The sequence below is a fragment of the Mycteria americana genome, chromosome 6, assembly GCF_035582795.1.
Source record: "Mycteria americana isolate JAX WOST 10 ecotype Jacksonville Zoo and Gardens chromosome 6, USCA_MyAme_1.0, whole genome shotgun sequence".
NCBI classification, from domain to species: Eukaryota; Metazoa; Chordata; class Aves; order Ciconiiformes; family Ciconiidae; genus Mycteria; species Mycteria americana.
Window position 1 is genome coordinate 28,681,755 of NC_134370.1, and position 24,286 is coordinate 28,706,040.

General features: G+C 40.7%; 1 protein-coding gene across 2 annotated transcripts in view; it reads right to left on the bottom strand.

The window, feature by feature from the left end:
• Positions 1-1,410: 1,410 nt before the first annotated feature.
• Positions 1,411-24,286, bottom strand: part of ZCCHC24 (zinc finger CCHC-type containing 24) — a 116,832-nt gene continuing 93,956 nt past the window's right edge. The window contains exons 3-5 of one of the 2 annotated variants that reach the window (XR_012776169.1): positions 15,471-15,635; positions 2,010-5,475; positions 1,411-1,959 (exon numbers count right to left, since the gene is read on the bottom strand). Coding sequence is in view for 1 of the 2 variants with exons in the window: in XM_075505184.1 (XP_075361299.1) it covers positions 5,362-5,475; positions 15,471-15,635 (279 nt within the window). In the remaining variant the exon portion in view is untranslated. The other variant, XM_075505184.1, reaches the window with a different exon arrangement.

Below are 24,286 nucleotides of genomic sequence, written 5' to 3' on the forward strand. Positions count from 1 at the left end.
GCTTCCAAATTGTAAAAACTTTTCCCCGAAAAACAAACAATACTTTTTTAAAAAGGCCCTCAAATATATACAAAAAAGTTACTGCAAAGAGTTTCCAGATAAGATAATTCAGTATTACAAGAAATATTTGTAACCATTCAAAAATTTTAACATCTAAAAAGGTTTCCAAAATACACACATAGTATTAAAAAAATTGAAAGAAACTCTATGTCAAGTATAACTCAAGATAAATACACATCTGCAAGTAAAACTGTAAAATACTTCATACAGGGGTAAACATTTATATCAATCATCTATAGCTAGTAACTGCACACGATTGTCCCTTTAAAATTCATCCTAGAAACACAAACCATCATCCCTATATCTAAGATCTCAAACAGCCCTCTGAGCACTTCAGCAATATAGCAAACTGAATGCACAGCAGTGGTTTTGCAGATAGGAGAGAGATATGGGTTGAAGCCCAATGGGGAGTGGAGTGATATCTTAAAGAATGATTTTTGTATGGGGATAGTTCCATCACATTTTAAAATATGTTGGCAAAGGCAAGTGGAAAACGTATGTCAATTCACTTAACTTGAAAAACACATGTTGATGATTTATTGCATACTGTTCGGTGGACAACTCTTAGGATCCATACTAGGAAAAAAAATATTCTACGTGACTGCAGAACAAAGGGAACTAATCTATGAAGTCTGACATTTCCAAAAGCTCTTAACTTTTAATGTATTAAGTCGTTTTATTTTTGGAATAACTGCTAGAGTGTCACAGATATGCAACCCATGTATAACCTAAATTTCACGTTATACAAAAAGGTAAAATGTAGAGAATACTTCTCGGTATAAGGCTTCCCTCAGACATACGTAACTTCACATTCTTAGTTTACAAACTAAGTCCCATATAATGGGGAACTTCAAAATACACCTATTTTCACAAATAATATATACTCTTGTGTATTTATCTGAAATTGAAAAGCAACTTTGAGACAAAAAGGCCTCAAACTTTGTGTGGCATCATTTTACGTCCATGGTAGCAGCAGTAGAAACTGGCTAAAATTGGGCCATCCTTTAAACTACAGGGGTTTTTCTTCACCACCATTAAATGAAGTATTTGTAAGAACTTCATTGGGGCCGCATCAAGTGAAAGCAGCTAAAAACCTACACCACACATTTCAAATCACTGATACTTTTCTCCAGACCAGTGCCAATGCCAAGGACCAATCCCGTGTGAAATGTTCTGACCGACTGCGACTGAGGAAACAAATTGTGTTTAGGGTTTTTTTTTTAAGAAATAAATGGAAGTTTAAAAATCTCCAAAGAGGGGAAAGAGGGGGTAAAAAAAAAAAAAGTGTGTGCTGGATGGATTGGTAGGCAGGCAACAGCAATCCATCCAGCAATAATCCAATTAACCTGAAGTTAAAAATCCAGTTTGCCAAATAAATGCACAGAGCCAAGTTTCTCTGAGGTACACCCCTAAAGAATACTCAATTTAGGGAGGCCTATATTGATTTAAAACTCTTTTTACTGATGCTTGCCTCGCTTCTGGTAAGACTGTCTAAAAATGCCTTCAAGGATTACTAGCTGATGTTCTAAATGCAGAGCTGGTTAAAGAGAACATCAGAAAGCATTCAGAAAAATGTAAGAGGTAAATCAAGTCATCCTCTTTCCGGTCAAAAATCTGAATTTTTAAGGTTTTTCCAATTTGGAAAGAGTTAGTTAGGTCTATAGGTGGATTACCTTTGGGGGGGGAAGAGAAGAAATTTACATTTTGTAATCAATTTTTTTTTCCTTTTTTGAAATCAGAATTCAGAAATTTCCCTGCTGTGCCATTAACTAAAAGCCAACGGTCATAAGCTATTGTACGCTACTTATGCGGATGTGTTTTTCCAGCAACCCACAAACTATGTACAGACGAGCATGGACCAAACGCCCAGGGCCGAGTGCTACGATGCTATGAGCAAACCTCGCGGGACCAAACGCCCAGGGCCGAGCGCTACGATGCTATGAGCAAACCTCACGCAGGGAGGGACAGAGGAACGCTCCCCTCGTGAGCGCCTGGGGCTGCCGCCTTCCCCAGGCACCAGCTCGTCAGGGAGACAAGGTTGCAGCCCTGTGCAGCGAGGACAGAAAACAAGGGGATATCCTCACACGGCTCGGGGGAAGCCGGAGTTCAGCCCCAGGCTGCAGGGGAGGGAGGGTTGTGGCTGCTCCCCAGGGACCCCCCGTCACTCTCCCTCCCAGCCCCGCTTTTGGCAGGGATGGCAAGGCAAGCAGGCTGCTTGGGGTGCCCAGGGCCTGATTGCATCTGCATCCTGCACTGGGACGGATTTGCGGTCTACGAGTTAGGCAGTACAAACTACGCAGGGTTGTTTCTTGCTTTCCTGTGTGTTTTGTTCTTTATCTGCTTTTCCCCTACGTAAGTGCAGGGGAAAATCTGTGCTCCTCCTTGTTATTTCAAATATGCTGAATATTACTTAAATACTTTATATGTCTGCTGCCTAGGAAAATATTAATGATATAAATATTGAACTCTCGTAAGTATGCTTTTAAGAATTATTATTCTACACCTACAGACATTAATTGTTTTAAAGTCGATCACATGTATTTTTAGGAGCCTTATTTTAAAGTACAACCTAAAAATCCATAAGCTGAAGGCATTCCCATGCAGTGTTGAATCTGGATAAACAATTTTTAACAGGGCACTGTCATGAAAATAGCAACAGTTGCGTATAATGGTATCTTTTAGTTGGTCTTTGTTCAGAACCTGGTGGTGTGCTGTATGTTGATGTAGCTATATCAAGGGATGTGCTATTTTACTGATCTAGTGGTTATCATAAGATGGAAATTATTTCAACACAGAAAAAAATGGTTGATAGCAACATCTTCGTTTCAGGGAGAAAATAAAATAACATTTTCCCTTATCTTCATCTAAGCAGGTTTCTCTACATGTCCTTTAGCTGGATGTGAAGCATCAAGGTGATTTTTTTTTGTTCATGTACTATTAAGTGCTCAAGAGGAAAAAATAGATCTGATTTAGTATGCGGCTCTTTCAAAATTACTCGTGCTTGGAACAAACTATTGAGATTAATACTAGAGGCAAGCTTTGAAAATCCACCCCTAGATTTGCCTGTGTATTTTCTTATTCTTATTTGTATGGGCAGATTAGTATCTTTGTTTAGAGTATTTGTCTCTAAGGTAATTTTTGAGTCTGTGCAAAAGAATGTGTTTCCACTTGAAAATGCTAAAACTGCATGTCTTCACTGCAGCAACTGAACTGTTATTAGTGTTAACTTTCAATAACATTTTCAGCTATTTTAGGTGATGGAATTGCCAACTGGGCAAAACTAGTTTTGAAGTGATTAATTTAGTTAATAGTATTTTAGCATTACATAGCACTTTTCCTCCAGTGATGTCAAAACACTTATAGATACTAAGTAAGCCTCACAACTCTCCTGTGAGGTAGGTATACTAAAGTATTATTATCCCCATTTTGCAGCTGGGGAAACTGAGGTCCAGAAGGATCTTGTGACTTGCCCAAAATCAGGGAGCTAATGGAAGAGCCAGGTCAGAGGCCAGGAGTCCCGATGTTTATCCATTGCTCCGACCAATAGGCTGGATCACTTGAGCTATCCATAAATAATGAAGTTGGTGAGATATGTACATGACACTACCACCAGAATAAGCAGAAACAATTTTGCCCTGCTTATAGTAAAGCAGGGAAATGGCAAAAGTTTCACCCTAGAGCAAATTTGTAGAGCGCTTCACATTTCCTATACGAATGCTCACTGTAAGTTTTCAATTTGCTTTACAAGAGCTTGACTGTACGTACTGGTAACATCCTGCTATAATTTGGCATAAAACCCCCTCTGTCTTAGCGTTATGGAATTAATCCTCAAAACAAATTTAATTCACATCAAGTTATTTAGGATTTAAAGTATTTCCACTAAGTATCATTCACACAAATCAATCTCTCTAAAGGAAACTTCATAAAAATAGAAGTTGTTGATTAAAAAAACCCAAAAAACATTATCCTTGTAATTTTTTTAGTGAATAATGCAAGTGAATTGCTTGTTGAGTTCTTTTGCCAATGTACTCTTACGTAGACATACAAACAGGATACTGTCTCGAGGTACTTTCAGTTCATGATATTTCCCAATCCCTGATGAGATACTTCTTTGCAGCAGGATGCCCCTGCACAAAGTTCTACCTGAAATGGGACAACAAAATATAACTCCTACAAAATATAACTCCTACATTTCTTCTCAGATATGTAGGTGTTCCAGGAAGACATAAAGAGGGAAGGTTATATAGAGCGTTCTCCATGCCTCGTAACACCCCTATGGCTAACAAGTTTTATGTTGTAGCAAATTTGTACAGTAGAAAATAGGACATAAAAATATTTCCAGAAAGTGGCTTTAAAACTATTATAAATAGTAAGTTTGGCTAATCTTTCCATTAAGGGTTTTGGGGACAGCTTTAAGTATTCTTATCCCCCCTTATTCACAGTAAATTTAGTGTGCTTGTGGCCTAATGAACGGCCCATACACATACAGGGACCATTTCAGCGGGATTATATGACAAGAGAAGGATCTGTAAGTCATACAAGCAAGCCAATTTTGTCTCCTCCAAAAACCTCTTGGAATCCTTCCTGACTCTGGGTCCCATTATGGCATTCCCTTTCTACCCAACCCACACCCTCAAACAATTATTCACTTTTTGCCACATCCTGCAAAAATGATTTTGCCTAAGCCCTGCCCAAGCGATGGTAACAAATAGAAAAAGTTCAAGAAAGCAGCAGCACAAAATTCTCAGACTTCCTAAAACTGGGAAAACAATAATTTTCCTTCTTTTACGCTGTGGCTTGTTTCATCTTCCTTTGTCTTGTCATATAATCGGAATAACTGTGTTGTGGGCGAGTGCTTGCAATTAGTGGCCCCACAGTTATTTAACCTCTGCAAAAGCCATACATATAACACCTATTCCTTGTGAATATTATACCTTGCCTACTGAATAGTTCTTCATTTCACCTGGCCATGATATAGGGTCTGTGTAAACAATCAGCAGAACCTGCAACTGCAGTTCTGTTGTGAACACTATCAGTAACGCTTTATATATGTGTGTACATATATATATATAAATTTACATATATATGTATGTATACAAATCATAGTCCTGTAAATACCTGTTGCATGCGTGCGCATGCACAGGAGAAATGTTACATTCTATTAATGGTAAGGCATATTATTAGATAGGCAATATTGGCAATTATTTTAGCTTTTATCTTGATTTGTTGTGTTGCTGTTGATCGCATGCTGCCAGAGGATCTTTAAGGATGATGGGGACGGGCAGAGGCCACTTCGAAGGTTTATTGCACACGGCGGCAGTAGTAGCCCAAAACTTTGCACTTCTCACACAGATGCTGGGGATGTTCTTTGCTCTGATCCGAAACATCCAGGCCGTCCGGCTTTTCCAGGGGTCTCTGCAGTGAAGGGAAGGAAATCAGATTAGAGCCAAGGTTTTGTCACTGTTACCCTTTATTGTGCATGTGAAGCCTACTTTTATGCTTAACTGAGCTTTCTCCTAGTAATTATAAAGGTACTGTATTTCTTTCCTGAACAGATGAAATATTTTTTCAGCTCTGCATTGGTTCAGAGTGGCCTTACAACTTAATGTCAGTCTTCTTCATAAAGGTGGTGCTGACTTTGTTGTAGACAAATTACTAAAAGACTGAATTGGGGACTATATTTATAAAAGCAGTAACACAGAAGAGTTTATTCTCTTGGCTCCAGTAACTGAGATGTCCAAAGGCATTAACACCTTAAGCATGGGAATCCCATTACCCAGCAATGCCAGCAGGGGTTACCAATGTTAGGATTAGCTGCTACGACAAGAAAACTGTCTTACCCATGCACAGATATTACATAGCTAAATGAGGTTTTCCCAATACTCAGTCTCATATTTCTGAGGCTGAAATTTTTGAAGTAGAGCAGCTGCAAAGCTATTAATAACACCCCCCCCCCAAAAAAAAACCCAAACAAAACCCCCCAACCTCACAACACAACCTTTTGCCCTGAACCTGAGTAATAAATTGACTATGTATTTTTAATATTTGTGAAATCACAGGGTTGGAGGCATATTCGGCTAAACAAGGGAATGAAACTGCTTTGGTTTTAGTAATCTTTTTTCTCTAATTTTCCATGACATGTAAAGGGTTTCACAATCATTCTGAAAATAACAGACCCATGTTAAATATTGCAGTAAGGTTAAGTGTTTGGGAAGTCTAATAGGTAGAGAGGCGATAGAGATGTGAGGTAGAACATCATAAAGTGCACCATTTGTTTGAAAAAATAAACAAAATTCCCTAACCCATAATTTCTCTGGTTTTGTGAAATGTACCTGAAAGACTATTTCATTGCACAGTGCCTTCCCGTGAAGACAGAGGTTGTTCTATGGGACTGTGGTGGAGACAGCATGTGGTGTGAAATCTGAAAACAAGCCATAAACTTCTTGCTGTTCTCACAGGGATACTGGACTCTTCCTTATCTCTTCAAAATATGATGCTTGGAGCAGGGGGTGGATAAATATAAATTACAAAATTATGGCCATTTATCTTTTCACACGTTTCCTAAATCCTAAAGACTTTCCTTTAGCTGTAAAATCTTAAAGTACACCTGATCATTTAAGTTTTCATTTATAAGTTCTTCATTCCAAAGCCACCCACCTGAGACCCTGTGGATAGGAAGAACAGCGACATTCAAAGCTTTTTTTTTGTCTATGTAACACTGCAAGAACAGCTCATAATCCAGAGAATAGAAGGGTTTCTCAGCTCTCTGAATAGCTAAAATGAGACAAAATACATTCTGTTATCCTGAACAAGGGATGTCTGCAAACTCTTGCTTGGTTGTATTGGATTATAAGTGCAACACTCTTACTATTTGCACAGCTAGTAAAAACAATATATGGGCATAATTCAGTGGTGATTGCCAATGGTTTGTTACTGATTCAATGTTCTTACCCATGCTATTGCCTAAAGTTTCCTCTGTCCTGGGCCACTTATTATGTCTTTGAGTTTACCTTCATTTACAAATTGGATTTCCTGTATCAGGTAGAGGATAAGGAAGGTAGATGGACCCCTCATCTCCTCTAAATCCTTTAACCTCCCTCTGCAACCCCACTGAGCTTTGAATGACTTGTTGGAAGTCAGTATGTTAGGATTTGAGATCAGAACGAGCAATCCTGTTTCCAGGCTTGCAACCCAGCCACTGGTGCAGGCAGTGCTTCTGCCACAACACAGACAAGTTGAGTAATTTATTTGGTCAGAAAAACTGCCCTTCTGCCTTTTCTACCTCTTATTCCACCAACATCTGCCCACAAATTTTCTTCAAGAATTTGCATTACATAAATGTAGTCAAAGATGATGCTCAGCTTCAGGAGTCCCGGGAGTTAATTTATGCTCCTCAACGGAGAATTTGAGAGTTTTGAAATGCTACACTTAAAACAGGCTATTTGACTCGGCTCTGATTGCTTCTACATGCTAGCTGTGCTCTGATTAAAGAGAAAAAATACAGCAGTTATCATGTTTATTGATATAAGCCAGATTTTTTTTTTAATATGCAAGGCCTTGGGAATCATTTTTCCTGGAAATAGTGCAAAGGACATTGGGAATGCCTTGAAGCGCCAAGAGTTTTTGGACCATTTTCAGAAACAATAGCTCTCCGTGGTTTGCTTTCCCCCTGCGTTGATTGAGCTCAGCTTTTTGGCCTGCAAAGCATTTCAATTTCAGAAATGTTATTGTTACCAGTGTGTTACGACACAGAGGCTGGGAGAGAGGGGTTACAAACGCAGGAAAGCAGGTTGCCAAGGGCCAGCTGGAAGAAGCGGAGCTGAGCTGAGCCGAGCCCAGGCTACATTTCTGGTGAGGCAGTGGAGGGCTGAGGCTTCAAAACTGGTAGTGTGCTTGCATGGTTTGTGTCCCAAAAACACTTCAATCCAGCTTTTGCATAAAATGAAGTCCCAGTTTATCTCCATTTGTTGTTTTCTCTTCATGGGTTTCTTGTAAGCCAAAAAACCCCCTTCAAACACCCTGAGAAGCAACTGTTCTTGTCCTGCTGCTATTTGTCTGTTACTAATTGTGGAAGACTTTAAATAACCTTACACCCTTGCAACCTTTCTTACGCCATGCTAAAAGAGTAGGACGTTAGACGGCCAAAGAGCTGTGTGTCCATCAGGGTTGGACTTCCTTGGCACGGGATGACCTTGGACAATTCTCACCAGCTTTGGCGCGGTGGAAGCAGAGGGGAAGGAGAAGATGCTGGCGCAGGAGGGGTGCGGCAGGGTCGGGCTGCTGCGCACTGTGTATGAGTTTTGGGGATTGCCTTGCCTGAATTATGCAGAAGATGCGAATAGCTGAGGAGGCTGCAAGAGTTCTGTGCTGCTGCTGAGAGGCCGGTAGCGTGAAAACTCAGCCATGCGTTTGGAGAGGGTGTGGAGAAGGGGACAGGCTATTTGGCTGAAAAAATAATTCTTTTCCTTAGAGAGGTGAAATGGAGCTTGTAAAACAACAGAAAATCCTGCTATGTTTCTCTGGGAGAGGTATGCTTTTTTCCATTAAATGGAGAGTTTAAATATAATACTTCAATTTTCATTGTCTTTTTTTAAATGCAAGCATCCAGGATTTGGCAGTGCGTATTTTCAGTAAAAACTACAGGGATGGGCACTCTTACATTCTTCATTTTTGTGCGTCTTTCTTTAATTTTCTTCTGGTAGTTGGCGGGTGGAAATAATCTTGTGCAGCTCCACCAGGAAACCATTTGGTGGTAGTGACTAAAGCTGTTGCCTCAGGGGAATGAAGCTGAAATAAATTTAAATTTATAAAGCAATTCCTGTCCTGCAAATTAACTTTTGATTGTGAACTATTGCTGTCCCAGTCTACATGTACTGAATGAACTCTGCATTCCCCACAAGTCAGTCAAAAACCCCAAACCCTCAAAATAAAAAGCTCACCCGTATGAAGCGTTAGGTGTCAGAGAAAACATCACTAGGACATCCTTGAGGAAAATGGCTTCCACTAAGAAGCAGAATGGAATAATGTGGCTGCTTATGTTTGTATTTAGAAGATTGAATTTTTTTTTTTTTTGCTGTAGAATGGATTTGATTGCATCACTGATGGATAAAGGATCACATCAAAATTCAAATGTAAGAAAACACTTAAATAATTTTCTGGACTCATTACCTCAAGTCTTAATGGAGCAAATGAGATGATTAAATGACAGATTAGATATGTGAATAGAAATGGATTCTACAACTATAGCTGGCAGGATAATTGTTAGGTTAACAGTCTTAAGGAGCCGTAGCTAGCTATGCTTCCCTCAAGACACACATGCTCTCATGAATTTGTAAATTTTTAGTCCAATAAAAAATTATGTGCTGGGGAAAAAGGATGAAATGTAATGTGCATTCTTGAGCAGCAGACCCTCTGCTTTTCTGTCTGCCTGGGGGGAACAGGGATGTTAATGAGGCCCTCAGTTGTTGCTGTGGATCCAAGAGGCAGTGATAAGAAGCCTGCAGATCAGAGGCATGATGCTCAGAGAGAGCAAGCAGCCTCTGTCAGCAGCATGCCTCTGGGATAGGCCAGCTAGGAATGAATGATAACTGCATGAGCTAAATGGCAAAAATCTCCTTTAAGAGTTCAGAGAAGCAGCAGTCTGGAGTGATCTGTATTCCCACTGCTGGAACACAAAAGTATGGGCATGCTGGGGAGGGTTTATTAAATCTAAAGAGTCAAAAGATCATACTTGTAGGCCTAAAACTGTTGAAAAGTTTATTTGGCTTGAGTGATCAGACCCATCTCTCTCCATACTGAGAGAAGAGAGGTGGCTGTGGATGCACCCAGGTATGGGAATTGTCATGGGACCACTGCATTGCCCATGGAAGTAATAGCTTGGATATCATGAAGAATGTATTTACATACCAAATTATTTCCCGTCCAACAGTAAATTCCTGACAGCTGGAAGAAAATAGTGTCCAAGAGGACAAGTCGGTCACCAGATGGCTGGTTCTGCACCAATGCAACAGCTGTCATCACAAACAGCACTGGAGTGAGCCACAAAGTCAGAGAAGAAGCCTTGATAAGAGGCCAGCCAGGAAGCAACCACAGGTGCAGATGTTGCCGCTATAGCGGGCAGGGGAAGAAAATGAGAATTCAAAGCTTGGCATCTGGGCTGTTACAGTGCCAAGAGTGCCGGGGAATGGCTATAAGGCCCAGCTCCGTTGCTGGAGCAGGGTAAGAAGGAGCATAAACAACTACAAAATCCAAATTGCTAGGACGAATAAGAGGTAGGTTTAAGTCCCATCTGAGACTTCTGTTTATGTTTAGAGTAGCTAAAGTAACTACCCAGGAAATGGCTTTTGGAATAGCCATAGAGCAGCTTTGTCAGGGTATTTCTTTGGTCTCCTATTCCTCAGTAAGGCTTGAGCTCAGCTGGCCTCCCATTTTTGCCCCATGTCCTGTGAATTCCTGTAAGCACTCCCATGGGGACGTATACTGCTTGAGGGATGTAGTGGAAATGCAAAAGGAGGAACACAGTGGGACAACTTATTCATGAAAACAAAAATGCATGCAGGGCTTCCTTGGGACAAGGAGCAGTTTTGCAGCTCAGGTGTGAGAGCCACCTGATTCCCCACTCCGTGGATGAGTTGGGGGATGAATGGCAGCAGCCCTGCTATCAGGCTCTTGTGTTGCTTCTTGTAATACACGCTCCACCATCACTCTTAAATGCAGAGATTGAGAGCTGTATTTATAGAGCACTCCGAAGTATATACACAGCTGTAAAATTGCTGAGAAGACTTTTCCTGCCCTAGAGAGATTAAAAGCTCATTCTCACAGATAGGGTATGTGGAGTAAGAGCACAGGGCTGAATTGAGACATTCCTTGTGGGGAATTGGCATGGGATCATTTCCTGGAGTGAAACGAGCCTCCAGGAACAAAGAGCAGGTGGCAGGGAAGTGTGGCTGCTCTCCTCTCCGGGGACCCACTAACGAAAGGTATGCATAGGAAATCAAGATTTGAGCATAGCTGCACAAGCCATTCACAGACCCAGCATATGTGCTTGAATGGCTACCCCAGAGCTATCCGGAGTAGAGATTATCATCTTCAGTACTCTGATATTATTGCCTGAACCACTTACATGGGAGTACCATGAACCATCCCTTGTGAGACAATGTGGACAAGCCCTTCAGGACTGAAAAGTCCACAGATTGAGGAAAGTAACTGGGGAAGATGAGAGAGAGGGAGATGAGGACTGGAGAAAAGTGGCCCCTGGGAAATGTGGCACCTCACTGGTTTTAGACATGGGCTGAGTTGTTTGCAGTTAAGTATTTTTTGTAGTTTTGGAGGCTCTTGTAACTTGACATAAGGCTAGTTAATGTTAAGGAACCAACAGTGATTTGCATCTGCTGATAAAATGACTATTAATTTTTTAAATAATGTTCAAGATAACTTTTTTATCTGTTAGGCTGCAATGATATGTTTACCAAATGGTAGGGCAAGGAGTAAGAAAAGGAGATAATGAATTTCCAACACATTGCAGAGAAAAAATATTAACAAAATTGTTTTGAAGTAGGAATAATTTATTTCACTAGAGGTAGATAGTGTCTGAGCTTGAATGGAGGTTGAACTTCTGTCTGGCCAGTTCATCTGGGTTTTGTTAAATTAAAAAAAAAAAATAATCCACTTACGGATTACTTGTACTATGATCACATCACAGTGTGGTGACTTTGCAGTGAAAGAATAGATACTACAAAGTAATATGGATTTCTTTTTCTTGAATGGAGTTAAAATGGCACAAGAGAAACATGGCTTCTAGGGAGAGGCAGCATCTTTTCTTAGATGAATTGTTTAAGTTGGAAAAACTGTCTAATGGGAGATTCAGATGAGAGTGAAAATACTCTGATCCCATATAATGAAGGAAATAGGAGCACATAGTTAGCTGAGGACACCCACTAATGCACTGAGGGGAAAAAAAGCAATTGCTAAAAACTTCTAGAAGTGCACAGGAACTCATACATGAATGAGGACTCTCCTATGGTAGGTGCCAACAAAGTAATCAAAATCTAAAGAATAAATAGGAAATATATACAGAAAATGTTAAGGTGGTGTAGCAGTACTAATTAAAAAACTACTAAAACAATCTTATGTGCACAATAAGGTTTTTGGGGTTTTTTTTGTGCTTTAACTCTCAAACTAGAAATATTGGACTTTTAATAAATATCTTTGACTGTGCTTTTACAAAATATAGTCATTAGTGTAAAAGTACTGGTGACTGGGTAGAGCACATTTTCCAAAATGGTGCAGAGTAACACCACACAGATAAATGTTGATAAATGTTTACGGAGAGTCTGGTGTGGAGCTGGATGCTTGGACAAAAAACACATATGGGTTAGCAAACACTAGGCTCTGTCAAGAAGCAGCGCTGACCTCATGCAGCCTAAGTTAGCTCTCCTTTGCTGCTGGCACTGTGCATGAACTGATGCTGTTTTCTCTACTGTCTGGCTATTGCTGGTATATTTAATCAGAAGCAGCACAGAGCACCTCTGGGAGAATGAAAAAGAATAGAAAGAATGACAATAGTAACACTGAGAAATAGAAGCTGACAGAGGTGAGGCAGAGACAACAGCATGTAAAATCTTTCAACTCAAAGTTGTAAGTTCAAATTCTGGGAAAAAGCACTAGTGTCTGGCTGCAAGTTATTTATATCTGGAAGCCTAGTTGAAATGCATTCTTGTCTTGAAGAGCTCAAATAGCTGCAGTACCTACTGGTAGGACATGAACACATGGATAGATAAGAAGAGCAAAGCTCTTCCACATCCTGAGTTATGGTGTCCTTAGGGAATAATGTGGAAACATAGTGATGGGGGTCAGCTGTGGAAACCTGCACTGCACATGCTGTGATTATTCCCTGGGAAGCACCATGTATATGGCTCCAAGGCAGGCACAGCTTACAGAAGCATTGTAGACTGCAACCTGTGCACAGTACGTCTTTGACTTTAGTACTACTATGCAGATTAGACTCCTCTAGCCCTGCCACAAGGGACAACTCTGCCCAAGGGACTACTTGCAAACCTTCTTTTCTACGAAATATACGTATTCCCAAGTCTACAATGCCTCTTGTATAGTGTGGATGGGATACCTCTTGAGCGATTTCTTGTGACCCTTTGAACGGTAACATAAACGATGGAAAGAATTTAGAAGAACAAGATAAATATTTATAAACTTGTGTTATAAACCAGTGGTCTTGTAATTTCTCTCACCCACAAGACTGTAATTCCATGCATGTGATAAATGACTTCATTGCTCAGCCTGGATTTTGGTGCAGTTGTCTACACAAGCTATCTAAACAGAGGCAAGCAACCAGAGACTGGGAAGCTTTGAGATTGTCTCATGTAAGTTAGTGAAAGAAAATTGCTTAGCTTTCCTTCCACATATATGCTTCCACAAAAAAAAGAGGGCCTTGCTTTTCCTCACTTGCAATATAGTTTCTAGTCACAGTTTTGCCAGGAAAATTAGACTGCAGTTTCTGAAGATGACATCTTGTTTTCAGGTGTGGAATCAGAGTGGCAGTAGCCCAGAGAAAGAGGAATGGATCACATCATCTCAAACGGCCAACAGTAAAAAAGATATTCACTGGCTCAGCCATGGAATTGTACAAGTTCATTGTAAAGTAGAAAAACTCCCAAGATAGAACAAAGGGATGATCATCTCGAAGAATGTCAAGTTTAAACCAAGGCTTCTGCCACATGTGTGGCAGGCTTCAAACACTACATTTTAACTGCAATTCATATTGCTTCAAGGTACTAGCAATTCTAAATCAATATTTTGGCTGCATATTGGAAAGCAATGTTGTCGTAGAGACTGAGCCAAATCTTCCCCTTAGAATTAGATGAATAAGCATATGTGTACAAGAGGAGGAAATATAGCTGATTTGATATTCCTGGCTAGGATAAAGCTTAATAAACTTATTTGTATCTCCTCTTCCTGCTTGTTGCAATGAATTTCAATATTCCTCTGTCTTTTCATCGTAATAAAGTCAGTTTCCTCCTTTAGGAGTTTTTTTCCTGACACCCTCCCCTCCAAAATCTCATGAAATGGTATGAAGTGTTCCTTATGAGTCCATGGAAAGAGCTTTTTATAGGAATTTTGCAAGCACTTAGGTAACTAATGAGACACCTAGGGCTCCTGATGGAATTTCCTTTGCACCTATTGCAAGTACATCCAAATGACCTGTCTATGGTTTGAGCAGTCTCTCTGAGTGGGCATCAGGTAACTTGACCCATGCAGAGCTCTATTTATTACTAAGATTCAGCTAGGATGAATTATACCTGAGGCAAATCACACCTCCCAAACTCTTCTGAAATTATTCCCACCTTTTCCATCCACAACAGTTTTCTGCAATATTGCAAAATCCCCCTCAAATTTTTCCGTGATGGCCCAATTTATTTTTCATGGGGTTGTCAAAAGTTACTTTCTGCATGAAAATTCAGCTTGACAGCTAGTCTGTAGCCTGGTTTGTCAGGGAAACAAGGGGTATGAGCTCATGCAGTTGGTCTGTCTGTCTCCCACTAAAGACCACTGAACTGGTTGACTGCTTGTGACCAATTCTAGTGGGATACAAGCAGGAACTGACAGTCAGTTTTCCCATCATGAGCTGGAAATGCAGGAAATCACCTCAAGGGATAGGTGCAACTGCAATCTGCAGGGAGCAGGAAGGAAGGTTGTGTGTACCATGTGAGCTGTGGCTGACAGGATGGCAGATACAGCTTTCCTAGCAGAGCTAAGTCTTAGATTTGACCTTTTCAGCTTAATGAAAGGCTTTCTCTTGAAGTTCTTTGCTTGGGCATCACTTGGTGTTATGGAAATGGAGAAACCTCTCTTTAACCAGGCTGTCTTGCTTTACTATCATTAACCAAGAAATTCTGTAGGCAGGAGTCATCTTAGTCTTGTTCTCTTTTACCACTAATCTTTATAAATAGACATAACCCCTTGACCAAATCCAGTCTTATTTCAACAGGTGAAAAAAGTAGTACATGTGAAATAACTCCATTGTCACCAATGCAATGAAACATTAAATTGGTGTAAATATGAAGAGAATCAGAAGAACTAGGAGGCCCATTGCTACTGCTGAACTTGTCTTACTCCATCTCAGATTATAAGGCCGCACAGTCTGTATCTATAATAAAGGCAGGTAAAGATTTTGTTTTGGAAGCATTTTTACTGAAAGATAGGACATTCGAATTTTGCAACTCTGGTGACACCAGTCCAGATTTCCAGGACTAAGAAGAGCAGCTCATCTGTGGAACAATTTTTTGTGGCGTGCCGTAGTCCACATCGAGTCCTGTTTAAGTCTCACCCACGCTTTATAACGTCAAGAGCGTTCCTAGCTCCAAGCGTGTATGCCAGGAGGTCTGCACTTCTCCTACCTGTTTGTGAGGATAAACATTAATGTGGCATTTGATACACTCTTGTCCCATGTTAGCCCAGGAGTTTCCACTCATCCATTTTCTCTTGCATTTGGGGCATTTATATTCACCAAAGCAGCGTTTCTTGCCCTGGTATGGAGTCAGGCCTTCTCCTTTTGGACGAGCCTACAAAACAAAGGGAAGTAGCAATGAATGACCAAAAAGGGGTGCAGGGGAGTAGTAGAAAAGTAAGGGTTTTTTTAATTAGGAAACTTTGGGCAAAAGATACTGGAGGCAGATGTGAAAGTCATATCCCCTTAGTGAAGAGGTCGTATGTTGAAGCTAAAGTTTAATAGTTCTGAGACTTACTTCTGTAAGAAGTATTCAAAAGTTCAAGAAGACTTGTAATACTTGTAAGTGACACTGAGCATAGTATTTAGAAATACGCCCATGCGCTTTTTGCAGTGAATAGTTTTAATATCCATTTCATTATGATAAGATAATCTCTATTGAGTACATATTGCTAGTATTATATATAGCATCTGGAGAAGTAGCTCACTAGTAAAGGACTGTATTTCTTGACTAGATCCTTGTCTATTCCCCACCAGAACCTATCATTAAGAAAACTTTTTAGAATTCAGCTTTGCACAGCCTCTAAACAATGAAATACTGGCAATTCATTAGTATGTGGATACGCATTATTATATGGGAGTGCACAAACTGGGATTGCGTATGAAGGAAAGGCATGTTTTCGATTAGTGGAAATCATTAATTTCATGAACTTCATTTGGTTTCTTGCTCTTGGTAAACGGTTTCACTGATTTCTACATTTTGAAGGAAATAGGAAGGGATTCTCAAATGGTCTGTTGTGATGTCTAAATGTTAAATGTCCCCTAAAGAAAGCCTTTTTATCTAGGGAAGCTAGTAGAGTAGACAATGACCTTATACAAATACCGTTTTTATTTTTTCTAAATACACTTACTAAAACTGTGTGTTGTACTTAACAAAAGTATAGTAAGGTACATAATATGCTAATATGTTAAGGTGAAGATGAGAGTATTGCATACAGCTGTCCTGAAGATAGCTGTAAAAATGAAGCCATTTTCCCAGAGTCTCTAGCAGGTGTTGAAATACTGCCAATGTATTCACTGTATTTTGTTTATTGTTGCCTAGAGGGAGATACTTTGCCTGTATAGTGGAAGAATGGTATGATCACCTATCAAAGGATTCTGTGTCATTTATTTACATGTCATGCTTCTGCAGCTTTTTTTTTAAGGTTCCCAGATGACATTTACAAAAGTTAAATGACCCATCATGCTGGGAAAGGGTTTGTTTTTGTTTTGGGAGCTTGTACGATTTCTCAGCGTGTAGGTCTAAATTGCCTTCTATGTGAAAACATGGGTTGAAAAAGCAGGTGGTTGGCAGAGACCTGAGCTTGGCAGGAGCTCTGAGACTCGAGCTCCCGTGGCTGATGGAGATGGTGTATGCTGTGTTACCTCCAGGGTCACACATGGGAGCAAGTGGGAAAGGAACATTGAGCGCACTCCACCCCACACGCTGGCGGGCAGACGAGGAGCAGGAGGACCCCAAACCTCCTCTGGCCTCTCTCTTTTTTTTTTCTCTAGTGTCAGTAAACCACATTCTCTCTTTTTCATGCTTATTCCTCAGCATAGCAGTACTCTTCTTTAAAAGATCAGATGCAGTAGCAACCTCTGTTACAAATAGGCAAACATCTATAATAATTTGCTTCACGACACTCAATCTGACAAGTCACTAAATATTCTGGCTCACAGCAAAGACGAAGCTCACACTAGGACACACATATTTACAGAAGTATTGCACAGAAGAAAAAAAAGTGTTCATTGGTATAATGAGAAACATTTGGACTTCCATGACTAAATGAGTGCTGGCAGGCACCCAGAGTGTAATCTTCTGATCCATGGTGTCCCTTGATAAGGACGGGAGATTGTCATTGAATGTAGGGCAGGAAAATGTCAATTTATGGAGACATCTTTATTCTGGACACTTAATTTGGCTTTGCCTCTCAGGAATTTGCAGCACAACTCAAGTCAGTGTAAGAAGGAGCCACATGCTCTCTTCATTTAGAAATTCTCATGGAATTGAATAGGAACCCTGTGTACAGAGAGCTCCCATGACTGAGAGATGTTCCCCCTCCTCCTGAGGCGTCACAGATTGCTTTATTTGTAGTTTCAATTGGGGCTATGTTATTGAACAGAAGACGAGTTATTTCTGATTCTCAGTTTCAGTGGCACTCTACTTAAACTCCTCCTGCAGTCAGACCTGGAGATGCAGCTTCATTACCCCTACTAAGAAGCAGTTCTTTCAGAAAACGTGCAGGTCTCAGAGTGCATTATTTCCAAAAGTAACAGCACTGACTTTGAGACAGAGAGTGCCTGAGAAGTCTTGTAAATGTTTACAAACAGTATTTAAACATAACACTCCCACTGCAATATGTTATGCCAGCCATAAAGAGCATTTAACGTCAGACTCCCACAGCAATATGTTGCGCTAGCCACAATTCACAGACAGGGCAATCTTTCAGAGATGGCCATGCTGAGTGGGCCGGTAACTGTAGGTTTCTCCAGGTCAAGTAGCTGCCTTCAGAGATGCCAATGCCCTGAAATGCTCTGCCCTCACAAATGCACAGGAGGGCACTGAAGATGCTAGTCGGTGAAGCCCTCTGTGTGTACAGCTGGGCATCAGAAATGGAGGCTTTCCAAATTAGAAGCTACTTGTAAAATTTGGCTTCTCCAACTTGCTCAGTAAATCGGAAGCAGAACCAGGAAAAGAACATAGCAGCCCTGATTCCAGCGGTAATTTCCTGTTATAATTGCTAGACTAAACTTCTGATTTATTTTTATGTTAACTTGTCGGCTGTCACAACTCCCTCCTCAGTCAGTGACTTTAATTAGTTTGCTGGCAAAGCTACAACATTCTCTGTAGGTGTTTCGCTATTCTGCTTTATGGATGTTTGTACTTTGCCCTAACAGATATTACTTTCCTTCCCATATCTTCTGTTACCCAAACTATGCCCCACAGGGAATTTGGATTCTCAAACAAACAAGCTCATTTTCTCTAGCGAGAAACATCACTAGGAAGCACTGACAGCAGTGAAGGCAACTCTCCAACTCCCTCCACCCTTCAGGTCCAAGCAAAACAGAAACTTGACAGTATTTGGTGGAAGGCAAAACCTGAGTGAGATACACTAATGGCCTGAGAGGTCTGAGGCTGGGTGTTTTCATGTTTCTGTGTTTTTTTTTTTTTTTTTTTTTTAAGTGTCTGTGGCTTCAGCAGCAGCACAGTTGAATTGCATAAACATTTCCAAGAAACAGGCTGCTCCTCGGCGCAGCAGCAGCCAGCCCTGCCCGGCAGGGTGCTCGAGCACCCAGTTGCTCTGCGACAGAGGTGTCTCAGTGCTCATCCAGCTGGAGGGCAAGAACTGTTTCCACCAAAGGTTTTTCTTAACTAAGTGCCAAAAAAGAGCAAGAAGACACATTTTGTCTTTTGGTATTAACCTAAAGACTCTTATTTTACAAAATGTGGGATTTACCTTGTTTAAACCATTAACCCCCTATTCCCTCCCCACCCTGGCTTGATTTGAATGTTTAATAGTAAACCTTTGTTGGTGTTTAGGTCCTGCAATTCCCTCACTGAGCATTACCTTTTCTTAATCTTTCTGCAGATAGGGATTTATTTATGTTCCAAGTTAACCTGGCAAAGTTATGCCCCTATTCAGAATGGCAAAATATTTTGTTGTTACCTTGTTAACATATGTCGTCCCGTTGCCTTTAGGCCCAGGTAGGCTTTGGCCCGGTTTCTACCCTTGGCTGCAAAAGCTTGGTGGAACCTCTGTCTTACCATGTTTGAAATAATATTCAAACTAGGTTACGACCCATAATGTGAACGAGGTTTTTACGTTTTCAGCATTCTTTCTGTCTGGGCAGTTGACAATTTTATGCTTTAAACGCTGACTTGACAGGCTTACTCCGTAAAACCAAAGCGCCCAGCGTTTCTCCTGCTATGTGAGTGTATGGCTCTCCAACAGCTATATGTCTCTTCATTCAGACATTTCAAAGATTATTTAATGCAGCCAGGACAGGCAGGCCTTTGCGGAGGATCAAGGACCAGAAACTAGCTATTACTCGAAGTATGTCTCAATGCCCAGATCTAGGCCTACATAACAGATTCTCTGTGCTGCGTTGACTTTGGAAGTCAGCAGGGGATTAGCAGAAGGGACAGCCTTCCTTCCCCAAGGTACCCCTGGGGTGCGAGCTGTGGTGGCCCAGAGCCCCTTCCCTCCTCGTGGCCCTCAGGCACAAACTGAAGGCAGTCTTGGACGGGAGTTAGTGCTGAGGCTGAAGGGGCTCCCTCTGGCCTTGAATTTGGGGAGCAGCCTGGATTCTGTAAAAGCCCTCTCTGGGCCCTCTGCCCACTAGCAGCCCAACGAAAGGACCTTGCCCTCTGATTCATGAGACAGGGATACATCACCTTGGTCTTCCAGACAAATGCTAAGACAAATGAAATCATCTTTGCAGGTTTACCTAGCCAGTGCACGTGTTTGCCTTAGCTAGATCCAACGTACGTACAAAGCCAGTATTTTTTGTGTGGCACAGCAACAAAAATGACATTGATATCCATCCTTCACTGACACCCAGCTGCCTCTATTTTTCATCCTCTTCCTTTCTTCAGCCAAAACCACAAATTGGCCATAATAAGATTTTAAAAGTGTTTAAGTTGAGCTTTTCTGCTGGTAACTGGCCAGCCAAGCTCTCTCACAACCCATCGGATTGTGCATCTCATGGAGGAATCTGCCAAATCACTGGGCAGTGGCAGACATAATAAAGGACTCTTTGCTTTCCCCAGACAATTCTCTCAAACTATCAGTTTGCAGAGTCAGCAAAACCAAACCAACCCCCCCCACGTGCCCTGCTTAAAACTAGATCCATTATAAACAACAACAGGCAGAGAGTTCCCTCAAAGTGAAATGCAGAGGAACAATGAATTTAACGCTCTTCTTCCCGGCATCTTCCCCCAAGTTTGTGTTACACAGCTGTTACACAGGGGGAAGATGAAGTCAGCATGACAGTGCTCCGTGGGTCCCCTTCCTAGAAGAACTCTGTAAGGGTCTGCTTATAAGGATGCTTCATCAAGTAAAGCAGAAAAGCAATAATAGCAAACAACGGCTTGATGCACTGACCGGCTCCCAAGTGGTTTGCAGGAGTGGGAGGGCCGAAGTTTTATTTTGAAATGTGAGCCCTCTGACACTCCCAATTGTAAGCCAGCACAACTAGGAGATGGCGTTAAAAAAACCTAGTGCTCTTATTTTGCACTACTCTATGTGCATAGTTTTGAGAGACATGAAATGATGATGATAAAGCATACCCCAAATATTCAATTAGAAAAGGAAGAAGAAAGTATTAGGACTGATTTGGTGTACTGCGCGTCCTGGCATTCTAGTCCTGACTCTGCAGCAAGTTGTAGAGTGTTGGGAAATTCACTGAAGTCCTCTGACCTTTCTCAGCTCTGCGTAGGCTGTGTAGAGAATGAGGAGACACTTGCATGCTTATGCCAAAATGGCACATAAAAGGGAATCCTTAAATTGGTCAACTTTTTTTCTTCGTCCTTCCTGACTTTTGTATTAATTTAAATCTGAGTATCAACAAAATACGTAGACAGATACAGAGGTTATACTTTTAGAAAATGAATTCTAACGTTTTTCCTTACTGAGTGTAGTCCATGTTGCTGGTGTATGATAATGCTGATGTGTGACTGATGTGACACTGGAGACTTCTGAGGTATTTAAATGAACTGTCACTACATCTTTAATTAGTACATGCAATATAGGAAGAGCATCTAGGGGACACAGAAACCAAATTAATGCTTTGTTTCAGCCTTCTTGTCTCTAGTATAATTTGTGTATTAGTGATATGATAAGAACTCTTACTTGATATGGGTCAGTTAAAGGAAAAGGGGGACAACTGTCAGAAAGCAGACTCGTCATTACAGCATTACTATTTAAATAAAAACTTCTAGTATTTGATTTACTGAACAATAGATATTATGGAACTTCCAGATGTATTGGATATTCCAGACTAAGGACTTATGACAAATAACATTATATCTGAGGAAGACATGGCTGAAGAATAAAGAAAACTTGAAAACTTGTTTGTGTAGCTTAACAGAGGAAGCCAGTATGTGTTTTATTTGACTGGGATTTTCTTAGGGGTGTTGTTTGTCACAAGGCTTAGGGCTACTTCAGCCTCTGAGTGGGGAGTCCACTGTATGGCTTTTATTGTCACTGGAAGCATCAGGAATTTACACGACTGCATTCACAGAAACAGGCTTGTTCTTCAGGGCAGTAAAAGTTCATCAGTTGTTATTGCTGATCTGAAACCTTCTATCACACTCGTACCACTTCTGCTGTTAAATTCTGATCAAGGTAAGAGATGGCTTTGTACTGAGGTCCCAAATAATGAAACTATTACAGTCGTGCATCTGATAAAGTTGGTAGGATTTCTCAGCACCTCTTCTCTAGGGCAGTATGTGTATTGTAGCCTTCCTGCTCACTGTCATTGCGCTGGGCTGGGGAAAAGGGGACAATGAGTTGCTGGAGCTGATGCCTGGCCTCCCAAAGAAATGTAAAATTAGAAGCGGGTGAGACTGCTTAGCCTCTCTGTGCATCTGCTTGCTGCTCCGGGGGTCACCATATACGGTGACCATATACCCCCTTTCTAGTAGTATATTCTGTTACTTCATGTGGACAATAATTTCACAGCCAAGTGTATACAGAAGTTTGCTCCTACATACATTTCTTCTCCCTTCTTTATTTCATCTTCATACATGGTACCTCTACTGAGCATAAATATAGTCCTCTACTTTCCTGGCTCTGCAGTCAGTGTCATTCTAGCAGGGTGGTGTTCAGAATGGAACACAATTCTCCATGAGCAGAGCATGAAACAAAAGATGCGAGTATGTGTAGTGCACAAACCAAAATAACACTAGTCTTTTTGTTTTGCTTGAACAAATACCCTATTTCTGCTGTTACAAACATTTTCATTCCCCAAGTCTTACTCTTTGGGAACCATTTAAAAGTATATCGATTAAGCTGTGTCAATGAACTTTTATAGGTAAATTTTGAAATGGCAGAAGACCAGTTTTATGTTTGTCATTTCAATATATGAGTATGTATCTCTTGGGTGCTTTGAAAAATCAGTGTTGTCAACATATTGTATGTTAACTGCGATTTTGATCTCATTTCCACAATGGTAAACCAAGACTAAGATTTGGCAGTATTTGTTACTAATAACACACACGTGGTTTCTGATGATGATTACAGCAGTAGGCATGGTTGTCATGGACATGCTGATCAAAGTCTAGAAATCCAAGAAGCTGGCCTGGCAAACATTCTAACATTTAAATAAAAATCTGGTTTTGCAGATTTTTCAGAATCCTAGCCATGCTTTTTGGAACAAAGGCTTTCCTTCTGCTACAAAATGCCTAGTTGAGCTGATCGTTAGAACCGTCCTTGGGCCAAAGATATACAATACTCATTTCTGTGCTAAGTCAGTTTGAAGCATAATATTTGCAGAATTGCCAAATATTAGTTACTATCTGATGTGTCAATTACTAAACACTGACTAGTATGAGAAGTTGATAGAATGGGTTTCCTTCTTTGCGAATCTTAGTTATCACTCCACAGCTAGGATAGAAACAGAAAACATGTAAAAACTCAGTACCATACAGTCTGAGAAAACAACTGTATTGGTTAAATAATAGTAAGCTGTTTTCACGGGCCTTGGAGGTATTGACAAGGCCTATGAAAAGGGCCTTGGAGGTACTGACACAATAAAAAAAGACTTGGAGGTATTGACACAAGCAAGCAGTGTAACGGAAAAATCCTTGGGAAGAATGGTAATGTGGTGACAGGACTGGTTTTGGGCTTCCAACACCTGGATTGAGTATGTAGCCCTAACGGATCTCCTGTCTGATCTTGGTCAGGTCATGTAATCAGACTGTACCTCAGCTCTTCATTTCGCGGTGCGGGGGGGGGTCCTTTTGCTGTTCCCCGCCATTTCAGCCGTTCTTGTGGCATTGTATAATCACTTTGGGCTATGTATCGTGATGTAGCTTGTGTAGCATAATAGAACCCTGAACTTCATCTGGGCCATCTGAGTGCTATTATAACATACCAAGTAAGTAACACTCACAAAATTTCAGTCAACCCTTTTCATAGAAGAAAATTTGGGTGCATAGTGTATTGCACAGAAACGTGTTCTCTCTAGATGAAACTTGTTAGTGGAGTCTTAATAGAAGGTGAAACTCCCCTTGCATTCACAATTCTAATGAACCTCAGATTTTTTTTTTTTTTGCTGAATGTTCACATGAATTTTCCAGGTTTTAAAATTTCAAACAGTGCGCTTGTATATTCAGTTATATCACGTGTTACATACAGGGCAACAGGCAATGTTCAAGTATTTAATGTGTTTGGTAGACCTTCAGACCCACAGAGCTCCACTAACCCTACCCGAATTTTCTATTAAGGAAAGCTGCAAATAATTATCTTGGTTAACTGTACTTCAAGGACTTATTCTACCTGTGCATGCTACTCTTCGCTTGCTGAAAGACTGTGAAAGGGCTCCCAAACTAACTATCTATACTTGCGGCCAGTCACAGCTTTAACGTTTTTTCCTGTAGGACTTTGAAAACAATGGAATTACTTGAGCATATAAATAGCTGCCTAATTAATCTTCTTTTGAAAGTATTGCATAACTCAGCCTAACCCAGAACCTAAAATTTCAAGAACAAGGAAAGAACAG